Below are 14400 nucleotides of genomic sequence, written 5' to 3'. Positions count from 1 at the left end.
GAGAGAGAGAGAGAGAGAGAGAGAGAGAGAGAGAATGAGTGGGGGAGGGGCAGAGAGAGAGAGGGAGACACAGAATCAGAAGCAGGCTCCAGGCCCTGAGCTGTCAGCACAGAGCCCAATGCCAGGCTCGAACTCACGATCTGTGAGATCACGACCTGAGCCAAAGTCGGATGCCCAACCGACTGAGCCACCCAGGTGCCCCAGGAATCAGGTTTTAAATGATAAACCACACTATTTTAAAACAGCAGAGACTACAAGTTACCACTGTTCCCTCATTTTCGCCAGAAAAGTAAAATTGGGCAAACGTCTGCAGGGACATTTCTGACACAGGGTACGTGGAAGCAACCACATTTCCAATTTTTGAGAAAACACAAATTATCTGTGTATATAGAAATGAGAGAATATCTTACGAAACACAGAGGAACAGTCATTTCAGTTATTTCTATTCTTTGAAGAGTACATCTACAGATAAAATATAGCTCCACTTTAGTCCTTCTTCTTGGGGAAATATGTAAGGCAGACCTCGAAAGAAAAACGTGGTCTTAGGGTAAGTCTGGGCCTACCGTTCCCACCAGGTACTGTGAGTCTCCTGAAAAACCACCGAAGAAATCCTAAGACTTCACTACCTCAAGTGAGCCTAAGAGTGTGTGGACCTTACCAAGCAGGACTTTTCTCAGTGCCACGGTTACTGTTTCTAGTAATGTCTGTTCTGCTTGCATGCAACTCCAATTTCAACATTCCACAGTGCTGGTATTTCTATTTGCCAAAGGCTTATTAGTTCATACTTACCTTGTTTGCTAAATCCTGCAGTAAGTGTAGCATATACTGGTCTATGACATACATATCGTTAACGGGAATGGCATCTGTTTCTGGGTTGAAACCACTGACATTTCCCAAAAGAAAGCGGAGCGTATTCCTAAGCTATCGAGAAAAAAATATGCAGTCAAAAACAAACGTGAGCCTTTAATTCTTACTAAAAAGTTTTTTCTGTAATTTTTATCCAACTCGTGACTTTCTTAATGGGATATTTTTTTATATATAGATCATTCCTAAATGAGACTACAAATGTCAAAAAACAGACTCTCATTTCAATAGCCCAGGTACAGAAACCACCTCTGGACTCTACACATGAAGACTGAATTTTCATTGTTATTTCTTTATAACCTTAGAAAGGCAAATCCCCCTTCAGTGGCCCAGTGTGTTCCTCTGTATAGGTAGAATGTTATTTTCACCTGCTTCCCAGGCAAAAATAAAGATAAATGGAATGAATGTGAAAGGTCACAGAGCACACAAAAAGTATATAAAATTAATATAATTTTGTATTATCTTATGCTAGGTTATATTTTATAAAATATAAAGACAGCATATAAAATTATTAGGATTACACTATGTTTTCACTGTTTTGAAATGCCAAATAAAATGTACCTCATTTAAAAAAAAAGTCATTTAGCTCACTTTTTATTCGGAAATGGGAAGAAGTGACGCTGACCTTGTTAATATCATCTCTGGCAGCATTAAGTGCAGCTGGACCAATGGTCACTTCAGTGAAGACGTTGGACTCGGCCACCCACCAGCGAAGGACATCAGCACCATAGGGAGGCTCTTTGCTTTGATCCTTTCGGTGGAGGGAAAAACATATTAACATATAAATGGTGAACGAATGTTTTCGATATTCTTCCTCTGACATATTTGAGCTCAAAGTGAGCATAAGATATACTTGCACTGTAATGAAATAAGGGCTAACAATCTCAGAAATCAGCTGTGTCTAAAAACCAACACTGGGGAAAAAGTATGCTCTGCGATCTTGTTTCACGCGTGGATGCGGGCATTTCTGTATCCATCCATCTGTGACCGCTGGGGTCGAAGCAGCGCCCTGATGCCTCTCTGATGGTGGAGGCGGTCCTCCCTAGCCACTCCTTACACAGAGCAGTGATTCCTGGACATTAGGAGGGTGGTACAAAGCCAAAGGAGTAAGGGGTATCTGGGTGGCTCAGTCGGTTAAGTGTCTGACTCTTGATCTCAGCTCAGGTCTTGATCTCAGGGTCATGAGTTCAAGCCCCACTCTGGGCTGTGTGCTGGGCATGAAGCCTACTTTAAAAAAAAAAAAAGCCAAAGGAGTAAAATGACAGGTGATTTCTTTTCTGAAAGCAACTCCAAAATAAACCAAATTATTAGCAACTCCAGAGATGATGCTCATTAATGACCCACGGTAAGGGGCGGAATTTCTGAGAATGTAATAATGAAGCATGAATTGTAATCTCATTGTTTTCTTATACTGATTCCACTGAACTGTACATTTTTATTGTTTTTTGAAATAAATTTTTACAAATTCTGAAGTTCAGTTAAACAAAGAGATAGCATGGTTCAGGACCCAATCAGAGACTCAAACTTGAAATGAGTCAACAGGGCCACAACCCCAGCCCTTCCCTTTTTCATTAAAATCATGTATTACCTAAGAGCCTAGATTTAAAACACAGTAAGGCACCTGCTATTAGCATAAAAGATAGGTTTTCATTATTTTTTTTTACATCGAAGTAACTACATTAAAGATTTTGGCTGCCAATTTAGAAGCCTTAAAGCAAAAATAAAAAGACTTTTTAGAGAACCACCTACTTGTCCTCCATTGATGACCACATCAGGATCAATGACATTCCCAAGAGACTTGGACATCTTTTCTCCCTTTTCTCCAAGGGTAAAGCCATGAACGACCACTGTCCTAAGAAAACAAATCAGCTATTATGATAACACAATTCCAACAGTCTTTTTGAAGGTCACTTATAGTTTAAAAAGAGTTATCTTAGCTTGATCCAAAAACCAGGATTTTTCTTGACAGATTATGCATGAAAGCTTTTCTTGAAAGCCTGATTCTCAGCTGCTTATTTGTGATGACTGTTAGATGATAAGCTCTCTACTTATACACAGAAATTACTTTTTTGAGAGAGAGAGAAAGCACCAGCAAGCAGGGGAGAGGGGCAGAGGGAGAGGGAGAGTGAGAGCGAGAGCGAGAGCGAGAGAGAGAGAGCGAGAGAGAGAGAGAGAGAAAATCCCAAGCAGGCTCCACACTCAGCACGGAGCCCGACGCAGGGCTTGATCTCATGACCGTGGGATCATGATCTGAGCCAAAATCAAGAGTTGGACACTCAACCGACTGAGCCACCCAGGCGCCCCATACCTAGAAAAATTCTGATGTTTACATTCACTATACAAATATTTCCTGAGCATCTATGATGTTTTCATTTTGGTCATTAAAACTAACCAGGAAAAATGTCTTATTATTATGTATTGTTATGTCTTAAAAAGAACAGATTATCACCTCAAAATATTTTCAAAAAGACAATGTGAGAAAACTACATCTGCTGTTCTACTGGCTTCTAACAGCAGGTTATAGTAGTGTCTGGCCGGCTCAGTCAGTGGAGCATGCAACTCGATCTCAGGGTTGTAGGTTCAAGCCCCGTGTTGGGGGTAGAAATTACTCAAAAAAAAAAAAAAAAAAAAAAAAAAAAATACTACAGTCTTTAATCAATCAATCAAATAAAAGCAGGTTATACAAGAAACCTACACGTGTAAATTGTTCTGGGATGGGTTTTCGTTGTAAGATAGTAAAAATCTTAAGCTATTCAAAAATTTTTCTGATTCTCTATCCACACACTTGAATAAGGAAAACCAATTATCTGTAACTTAATACCTAATTTAACAAAACAAGAATGTTTCAGTTAATTAGCCACTTGTGGACATTACAGACACAAGGAGATGTGACCTCAGGCCGTCTTCAAGCATCGCAGAGTGCCATCCTCCACGTCAAGTCTTCCCATGTTTCAAGATCTAGGTCTTCGGGGATTTCCCCACTCCTCCAGTCGATGCTGACTTTACCTCTTGTGGGAATTACAGTCTGTGTCAGTGACAAGACTTCTCTGTATTGCTGTTTTTTTTTTTTTTAACTTCAAACTCATTTCTCATGAAATAAGAGACTAAGCTAATAAAGGAGGTGCTTTATCATATCCAGGCATAACTCGGACATATTGCAGGTTTGGCTCCAGACCACTGCGATCAAGTGCATATAAAAGTTATGTCTCCACTACTGTATTCTATGAAGTGTGCAAAAGCATTATGTCTAAAAAAAACTAGGTACATGTCTTAAGTAAAAGATACTTTATTGCTAAAAAATGCTAACTATCACCTGAGCTTTTAGCAAACTGCAATGTTCTTGCCGGGGGGAGGGTCTTGCCTCGATGCTGATGGCTGCTGACAGGTCAAGGTGGAGGGCGCTGACAGCGAGGGTGGCCATGGCAATTTCTTAAAGACAACAGCGAAGTCGGGCACAATGCCCGACCCTGCCTTTCACACACCACTTCTCTGGGCACGCAATGCTGTCTTACACCGTTTTACCCAGAGAACAACTCCTTTCAAAACTGAGCCAAGGCCCTCAAACCCTGCCACTGCTTTACAACTAAATTCATGTGATACTCCAAAGCCTCCACTGTCCTTTCCAACCATCTGCACAGCCTCTTGGCCACGAGTAGATTCCATCTCAAGAAACCACCTTCTTTGTTCGTCCGTAAGAAGTGGCTCCTCACTGTGAAAGCTGTGTCACGAGACTGCATGATTCGGTCCCATCTCCAGGCCCCACTTGTGACTCTGCTTCTCCTGCCGTTGCCACCACGTCTGCAGGCACTTCCTCCACTGAGGTCCTGAGCCTTCAATTTGTAAAAAAAAAATGCAGCATCTGCGAAGCGCAACACGGCGAGTTCTGCCGGGATAACTGCTCGGCACGGGGCTTGGCACCGGCCAGGGCGCCGCACAGGTCCTCACGGCATGAGGACACCTTTAGCTCAGCTTGAACACTTACTTAAAAGGCGCTTTTTTCCTTGTTGCCACACTTGTTAATAAAGAAGACTGAAACCAACCACCAAGCTGGTCTTTTCCTTCCAAGTACAAATCTGCTCTTTGGTCAGTACCTCAAAATAGATATTAAAGAACAGAGAAATTTAAGTTAATTAAAATGGGAAAATGAAAACAAATATGCATCAAAGTGTTAAAATAATAAAAGCAATCACGTCATTTATTTCATGCATCATGCTACCAGTCACTGGAGCTATTACCCTCTCGCTGCCCATTTATTAATCAAGAGAAACAGAATAAACGCTGGAGTATGATCTCCCAAACTACTACTTTAGAAGTAACTAAAGCACTACCTAAATTAGGGACTGACTGGGACGCCTGTGTGGCTCAGTCAGTTGCACCTCTAACTTCGGCTCAGGTCATGACCTTGCAGTATGTGGGTTCGAGCCCCACATCGGGCTCCCTGGTGTCAGTGCAGAGCTGCTTCAGACCCTCTGGCCCCCTTTCTCTCTGCTCCTCCCCCACTCAGTCCCTTCTTTCTCTCTCAAAAATAATAAATAAAGATTTAAAAAATTAAAAAAAGATAGTGACTGATTAATAATTACCGGTATCAATAGTTCCAGTTGTCTCTTATGAAAATGAGCATCTAGCTTTATGTTAATTCATTTGATTCTCACAGTAACTCGATAAGGTAGGTATTATCATCATCCCATTTCACAGATGAGGAAGGTGAAGCACTGAGATGTTTTAGAACTTGTCCAAATTTATGGGACAGTAAGCGGTAGAGAGGGATTCTGAATCTAGACAATCTGGCACTGGAGTACATTTAACCAAGAAATTAAACAAATCAGAAAAAAGAATCTTTTAAAAAGGGCAAGTTATAAACTTCTAATTTGACAATGACCCAGTCAAAGATGGACCAACTATTAAAAAGCCATGTGAGGCAGGGGTTGGGGTGAGCGATGAGGGGTTGGGGTAGGAGGGATGAATGGCAGAGCACAGAGGATTTTTAGGGCAGTGAAAATACTCTATGCGATACTATAATGATGGATACGTGTCCATTATACCTTTGTCCAAACCTAGAATATGTACAACACCAGCAGTGGACCATAACGTAAACTACGGACTTTGGGTGGTCATGATGTGACGCTGTAGGCTCAGCTACTGTAACAAATGTCCCACTCTGGTGGAGGGTACTGATAATAAGAGAGGCTATGCATTTGTGGGGGCAGGAGGTATATGGAAAATCTCTACACCTTCTTCTTAATTTTTTAAATATTTATTTTGAGAGAGAGAGAGCATGCAAACAGGGGAGGAACAGAGAGAGAGGGAGAGAGAGAGAGTCCCAAGCAGGCTCCACACTGTCAGCACACATCCCAACGTGGGGCTTAAACTCACGAGCCGTGAGATCATGACTTGAGGCGAAACCAAGAGTAGGTCATTTAACTGACTGAGCCACCCAGATGCCCTTGAGTGTTTATTATTTTTGAGAGAGACAGAGAGAGAGAGAGAGAGAGAGAGAGAATATGCGCTGGGGAGGGGCAGACAGAAAGGGAGGCAGAGGATCCAAAGTGGGCTCTGCACTGTCAGTACGGAGCCCAGTGTAGGGCTTGAACTCACGAACTGTGAGATCATGACCGGAGCTGAAGTTGGACACTTAACTGACTGAGCCACCCAGGCTCCCCTCTTCCTAATTTTGCTATAAACCTAAAATGGTTCTTTAAAAAAAAATAAAGTCTTTTAAAAGAAGATGTAGTAAAAGGAGAAAAAATGTGGGGCCCCTGGGTGGCTCAGTTGGTTGGGCCAATGACTTCGGCTCAGGTCATGATCTTGCGGTTTGTGAGTTCGAGCCCCGCGTCGTGCTCTGTGCTGACAGCTCGGAGCCTGGAGCCTGCTTAGGATTCTATGTCTCCCCCTCTCTCTACCCCTACCCTGCTCACGCTCTGTGTCTCTCTGCCTCTCAATAATAAATAAATGTTTAAAAAAAAAATGTTTTTTAAATAAAAAATAAAAAAAGGAGAAAAAATGCTCTATGAACAACTTAGTCTCAAATTTGTTAGGACATACACACAAGCAAGCTTCAGGGCTACTTCAGCATTCAACAGTTAACCAGTTAATTCAGGAGTTAACAATCTAAGATAAAAGACCATTTGGCAAACATCGTAAGTAACAATCATTTCAGTCAAGACTCATCAGGGTGAAAATTTGGTGAGAACACAGGGTATCTGCATAGTTGTCAAGTGTCTCCCGACAAGACACTTCCTAACGTAACAATCCCTCTGGCGACATGGGGGTAAGAAGTGACCGTAGTGGAGAAAAACAAGCAGACACCACTTCCAAGTGACCCAAGTTCAACGTCACTGGTCAGTCACTGTGTGACTTCTGTTACGAGGTCGAAAAGGACACAGTGTCTCTTCCGTGATATTCCTGCCCAAAACGCACAGTCTAAACCACATCATGAGAACGCATGACACAAACTCAACATGAAGGGCCATCGACAAAATGCATGCACGTCAAGGGCATGAAAGGCAAGATCAAAGTAAGACTAAAGCGACGTGACACCCACGTCACGTATGGTCTTAGACCCTAGGACACTTATTTTCCCTCCTTCCCGAGAAAGGGCGTCACTGGGTGAAATGTGAATAAGGTCTGTAGATAGGTGACACGATGGTGACAGGATGGAATCAGGGTCATTTCCTGAGTTTGATACTCATATTGGTGATATAAGAGACTGTCCATGTTCTTAGAAAACGTACACCGAAAAATTTAGGGATAAAACAGCATCAAGTCTGCAACTTACCCTTAAATGGTACAGAAAAAACTGTATACACATAGCCAGAGGGAAAAAATCTATAAAGCAAACACAGTAAAATGCTAACTTTGGAAAATCTAGATGAAGGGGAGATGCTACTTCCCTTACACTGCTCTGTGACTTTTCAGAATAAAATGTTATTTATTTTGTTTTTAAAGAATATGAGGGGCGCCTGGTGGCTCGGTCGGTTGAGCCGAGACTTCGGCTCTGGTCATGATCTCGCAGTTTGTAGGTTCAAGCCCCACGTTGGGCTCTGTGCTGACAGCTCAGAGCCTGGAGCCTGCTTCAGAGTCTGTGTCTCCCTCTCTCTGTCCCTCCCCTGCTCGGGCTCTGTCTCTCTGTTTCTCAATAACAAATAAACGTTAAAAAAAATTTTTTTTAACAAAAAAATAAAAAATAAAAAAAAGAACATGAGGTCTTTGGGAAAGATTATTCCCATATTTTAAATCTAAACTCACAACTTTAAAAGCCCCTTCTATTTGTGAAATGAAGATCGGTCCTTATGCCCTAATATTCAGGATTCAGGGTTATAATCCTTATGTGACAATGTGGGTCTGGGGAGAGGTGGGAGACAAAATTAAAATAATTAAATCAAGCCAGTTCCATTCATTCAACATTTCTGAGCACTTATCACCTGACAGGCACTGTACTAGGTCCTGGGGCAGAAAATGCAAAGAAGTCTGGCATCCTGTCTTCTTGGAGCCGACAGTTAGGGGGTGAACTTTATGTTAAATAACAAATAATTGTGCTGCTTGTTATCATGGCAAAACTGCACTTCAGCCTAGTCTACGCAGCTAGGAAAGTCTAAGAGGGTAAGAAGACAAATGCATATGCAGTAAGAACAAAGTGTTTTAGCCTCAACATCTACAATGCTACACCTACAACCTACTTTTCTTCTCCCTCTACTGACTTGTAGCCATTTGTAACCCTAACCTTCTTTTTCTGATCTTTTTTTAATGTTTGTTTATTTTTGAGAGAGAAAGAGACAGAGACAGAGCGTGAGCAGGGGAGGGGCAGAGAGAGAGGGAGACACAGAATCCAGGCTCCGAGCTGTCGGCACAGACCCCAACGTGGGGCTTGAACTCATGAGCCTTCAAGCTGTGAGATCATGCCCTGAGCTGAAGTTGGCTGCTTAACCTACTGAGCCACCCAGGCACTCCTGTAACTCTCAACTTTTATAAAAGCCGGCACTCAAATCCTCTTCCACCCAAGACGTTAACCTCCTACTGCTGACCACTTTGGGGATGTGGCAGTAATCAAGGAGATGATTGATAACAGAATGCTAGTGGAAATCTTTTCCTGAAGGAAGGAAGGAGCGAGCAGAAAGAATCACCAAATCCTCTTCCTCCCTGAAAGCTGCCTGCTCAGGGGCTGGTGAAACAATCACTGACAGTAACCGGGCATCAAACCGAAGTTCTGTCACCTTACTGCCAACACCGCTTCTGAGCCTTGATTAACACACCTCTCAAACAAGGGGTTTAAATAATCTCTAAAACCTTTGCCCTAAAAGTTTAAAAAGCTGGCTGCTGCCCAAAGACTTACAGTCGTCAGGACACCAGCAATCTGACTGCTCGGGGGCGGCACTGAGGCTGCCGGAGTCCCAGTCCCGTGTGTGGGACGCACCAGGTGTGGGGTCAGAGCTTAACCTTCCCACGTGCCCAGGTCTTTACTAAGATGAGGACAACACCAAAATGTATTTACCTTACGAGGCTGTAAGAGAGATTAAAGAAGCAATAGGACATGCTGTGTACACAGCACATTATCAGTCAACGTTAATTATTACAAAGATTTATCACAAAGGGCACTGACATTTCCTGATGGAAAATTAAGAAAGGTGTATTTTTTCAAATCATTTTTATATACAAGAATACTTGTGAAAGTATCGTTATCCTAAACTATTTTAAAAATCCGTGGTCTCTGATTCTGTCTTAGAAATATACGTTGCAACGCTCTAATAAAATAGGAGGACATCAGCCTACTAATCACAGCACAACAAAACAGCTCATACTTGGCAGGGGTCAAGTCTCAATGCCTTTTCCATTCTCATATAGATACTGAATTGCTGGAACTGGGAAGGAAGCAAAATACCATCCTAGAAAAGGAAGTGTAACCCCAGAAAACTTCTGCAAGCCAGAGCCTTTCAAGGTGGTGTATGAAACCAGTGGAAAAAGATGGACGGGGTAGTGGGGTGTTTGGGCGTAGCAGAGCTCTGGACAAGAAATGAAAAAAATAAAGCTTGTAGGAACTTTAGAAACAAAGATAAGCTCAGTCTTAAACGGTAAGAAATAGGAAGATCTGTCAAACTAAGGTGCTGGAATACTCTGGAATTACTGTACAGCTACAACCACATATGATGAATTATTGGGACTATTCCCTATTTTAGTAAGTTTATTTTTAGTAATGGTTGTTTTTCCTAGCAAATGTACATTCTCACTTTAAGAAATCTGTAAAACACTGGGAAGTTAAAACAAAATAAAATCACCTATATCCCACTACCTAGAGATAACCATTTCATTACAGCGCATCTCTTTCCAGTCTTTTGTCTGTGCTCAACATTTCCATGAGTTGTTAGCAAATCACGAAATGGGGAAATGGAGGCACAGTGTATGGGATCTCTGTAATTTCTGCTAAAACTGTCCTAAAAAATAGAATTTACTTAAAATTTTTGAAAACATTATTTTTAAATCACTGCAAAAATTAATGCCTTCGGTAAATGTTTAAAGAATGTTTTAGAAATGATTCACTTAAAAACGCCATTCCCTTTCAGAAAGCGTTCGAGTTTCAGTTTAAGTACTATTGACCTTAAACTGACAATCAAAGAGGTACCTGACCTGGTGTTCAAATTCTTAAGCCAAATCTTTCACTGTTGTAAAACGTGTCAACGAAAAGTAAAACCAGTCATGTATGCCATAATCACCAAATTCATCTTGTTGAACATCAACAGGTACTGATGAAGACTAAGTAGCTCAATTAAACTCAAAAGTAAGTTGATTTTAGTTTGCAGTAACGTACTCTGAGGGAAATACGCAGACGTTGAATCATTTATTAGAATTAATGTAAGCATTTGAGAATGGAAAGTAAAATACCCTTCTTGAAAAAGACTTCTCCCTCTTGTTCTTTCTCTCTTTTAAGGAAAGTTTGTTTTATGGATTCTCAAACCGTGAATTCACTATTATCTTGGCTCTTTCCCACTTCATTCTTTCTCCCTGTCTTTTGAAAATTTTCTTATCAAAAAAGAATAAAAGCTCAGAGGTAAATAGGATAAAATATAAGCCAATTAATCTAATTCTTTGACTAACCTCACACCATGTTTGACTGATTTAGAGGAAGAGGAGGAGGAATATGACAGCTCAGTGAAAAAGGAGAAATTACAGTCTAAAATTAGTCTTGTGCATTTATCTGTGAAGGTAGCTTATTTAAGTTCTGGCGGCCTCTATGCAGGCAACATACAAGTTTAAATGACAAATCAGTTCTCTTTCTTCGAATTAATTATCTAAATATGACACCTACTGCTTAGGTGTAATTCTACCACTAACTTCATTTAATAAACTATTTCTTTCCCAAGTATTTAGTTAAAAACATCATCAACTAGAAGGAACGTGACTATTACCAGCACCACTGGCAGCACAGCACAGACGGGTTTTAACGAGCTTTCATGCAGTTTCACAAGGTCTCTAAGTAGAACACGACCTTGCTGTGTGGAGTAACGTGAAACCACTTCTGAAATTAAACTGCAACAACGCTCGAAGCAGCCATTCATACCAAGGCCAAAAAAGTTAATGAACTTTGAAACATATCATATAAATGATTTTGCACATGGCACACTTTTGCTGAAATTCACGATGCTGCCCCAATGTGGTAGGAGATACGGAACTCTTCTTCCTATTTATAACACTACTTCTACCTACCTCATGTAGTGGTCCTTGCCTATATTTTCAGTATAATTGAGGGAAACAAAGTAATTGAACTTGCAGTATTTTCTCTTAGGTGTGGTGGGAGAAACTTATGAAATAGTAATTCTGAAAATTATTAAAAACTGTAAAAGATTTTATTAATATGTAATTTATACTAGTCATTATGAATTACTATTTGTATTTTAGCTGTAATATAGAGGAAACATGAATTTACATGGATTAATTTCCTAGGCTACTAGAAGGGGACAAATGATCATATTTACCTACCAGGAATCAGATATATGTCCTCTCAATAGTGAGGCCCAGTACCAAAAGGATATGTCAAGTCACACTTGGGGACAATCCCTCTCAATCCCGTAATAATGGCCAGCTGCAAAGATAAGTTACTTTCCCACATTCTCTCGCTCCAGAAAGCAAGATCTCTTGGGCCCAGGGTGGCGCTTAGCAGCAATGTGAAGAAGCATCTGATTCATCCTCGTTCCTGTCTTTAACCTCACGGAGATGATGGGCTTTGCTCTTTGTTTTCCCTCTGGTGTTCGCCTGGTGTGCTTAAGGATATCCTCTTAAGCTGCTACACACAACCTCCAATGTGTGCCTTCTCCTACTTCTCCCTGCTACTGCCCACCAGGTCTCTCCCTTCTCACAGTGTGCCCTGTGAGTGAGTGTAACATTAGTCAGCTGCCTGTGTGGAGGGGGGAAGAGCTGTGAAATGACAAGGTCGTATAAGAAAAATAAGAACCAGAGATCAGGGTACCTGATTTCTGGTCTGAGACTAACTAAACTATGTAACCATCACCTAATTTGGCTCTAATCTAATCTCATTTCCTCTTCTGAAAAAGGATGGGAGTCAGACCGTTTCAATGACTTGTAAATGTTACAGAGCTAATGCCTTGGGTTGCTAAGTGTGTCAAGAAGAGCTGGTTGAGAGGAGGAAGAAACGTCCGTTTTTATCTACCTTGTGTATTGTGGGTCTATATAAAATTTCATTTGGAAAAACAAACAAATTTAGACATCATTGGATTAAATGATCTCCAAGAGCCCTTCCAGATCTAAAATCGTATCATGGCAGGAGATTTTCTCCCAAATAAAAAAAAATACTCCCAGATTATAGATTTCTTCTGAGTAACTTTTATGTATTTTCAAAACTGCTTGACTGGTATATAATCTACTGTTTAAAATTACCTGGAAGAACACAAGACCATGAAGTTCCACTATCGAACCAGATGTCCAAGATATCCTGACCGGGCACATACTCCAAGGCATCAGGACCACCGACCTAGTAAGATAACGTGAAAACATTTTAATTATGCAAAGATAACAATGTACACAATAAAAAAGCAAAAAGAAAAAGTCTTAAGAAAATAAAAGGATAGGGAACCAGGGTGGCTCAGTTAGTTAAGTACCCAACTCTTGATTTTGGCTCAGGTCACGATCTCATGGTTCATGAGACTAAGCCCCGCTTTGGGCTTTACGCGGACACAGCAAGGAGCCTACTTGGAATTCTCTCTCCCACTCTCTCTGCCCCTCCCCCACTCTCTCTCAAAATAAATAAACTTAAAAAAAAATAAGAGAATCAAATGCTTACAACCATTAAATTCACATTTTAAAATGAAATTTCAAACATTTCTAAGTATTTTGCAATTTAGTACAACTGCCTCATTTGTATGTGAAAGTGATTGTGGCCACTTGATTCTACACTTACTAACATAAAGTGTTTTCACTTCCTGAAATGATCTCCTAACTTGGATTCTGTTCATGTGTGATGGAATCAGTCAACTCCAGTGCAGATCCGACAAAACCCTGATGTACCAAGTTAGGCACCGCTCTCTCATGGTCAACACCTACATCTGCTTAGTCAACTAAACCCGCTAAAAATCAATCTTGGCCCTCAATAAGTAAACAAATAACCCTCATACTCCACTGCTATATTAAACACCAAGCTTCTATGGCTAGGCAAAAACGTCTACTCTCAAACTGCACTGGCTCCTGATTTATAGTGAAATGAACTCATCAACTTTACACGATGACATAAATACTTTTTAACTCTCAAGAATCCCTTGTGTTTTCATGAAGTCATGCAATGCACACGAAGGTTGTTAAATACACACAGAAATTTACCTGAGATAAGACTTCCTGAGGAAGAAGCTGCTCAGGGGGATGAGTCCACCAGACATCGCTGCCATGTTGTTCCACTAGTTTAATAATATGCTCTGTGGTTTGGCTGTTTTAGGTGGGAAAAGGCAGAACTGTTCAATTAACTACAGAGAGTAACAGTGAACATTTAAAAAATAAGAAAGAGCTAAAAGAAAAAAAGAAAAACACAGAATAGTTATTTTCCCCTATCCACAGAATATTTTATTCAAAAATATTTATTGAGAACCTCCAGTATCTTAGAGACTGTCCTAGGAACTGGAAATATAGCAGTTGGCAAGACAGATAAGATTCCTGCACTAATGGAACTTACACTGTACGATCCGAGATACCTCCCTCAAAATGCTATGTAAACGAAGATGATGCACAAAAAATGCAGCACAGAGCCTAATATGCAGTAAAAAGCCAGTAAGTGCACATCAAATGAAATTGACCATATCTTTGGGAAGACACACAGTTATAAATTATTTGAAAACTAAACTTGGGAAAATTTATACTACATTTTCTCACAGCAGTAACAAACTTTTGATGTATTATCACAGCTTTATTGACGTTACAACTTCCTCTAGTTGCTTTCCATGGGTCAGAGTACATGTAATGGTTAAGAGCATGGACCTTAGAGCTAGACAGCTTTGGTTCCATTCCTGGCTCTTCCACTTATTACCTAATGTGACCTTGGGTACA

At 40.7% G+C, this 14400-nt stretch overlaps 1 protein-coding gene across 1 annotated transcript in view; it reads right to left on the bottom strand.

Moving 5' to 3' along the window:
• Positions 1-14400, bottom strand: part of IARS2 (isoleucyl-tRNA synthetase 2, mitochondrial) — a 64223-nt gene that overhangs the window by 6404 nt on the left and 43419 nt on the right. Inside the window, exons 13-18 of the mRNA XM_078441297.2 lie at positions 13684-13786; positions 12748-12841; positions 4847-4955; positions 2614-2716; positions 1490-1615; positions 790-921 (exon numbers count right to left, since the gene is read on the bottom strand). Coding sequence (XP_078297423.2) covers positions 790-921; positions 1490-1615; positions 2614-2716; positions 4847-4955; positions 12748-12841; positions 13684-13786 — 667 coding nt within the window. The remainder of the gene's footprint in view (positions 1-789; positions 922-1489; positions 1616-2613; positions 2717-4846; positions 4956-12747; positions 12842-13683; positions 13787-14400) is intronic.

Source organism: Panthera onca, chromosome F1 (assembly GCF_046562875.1).
Source record: "Panthera onca isolate mPanOnc1 chromosome F1, mPanOnc1 haplotype 2, whole genome shotgun sequence".
Lineage (NCBI taxonomy): Eukaryota > Metazoa > Chordata > Mammalia > Carnivora > Felidae > Panthera > Panthera onca.
The sequence above is the reverse complement of the archived record's forward strand: the minus strand, read 5'-3'. Positions and strand labels throughout refer to the sequence as shown.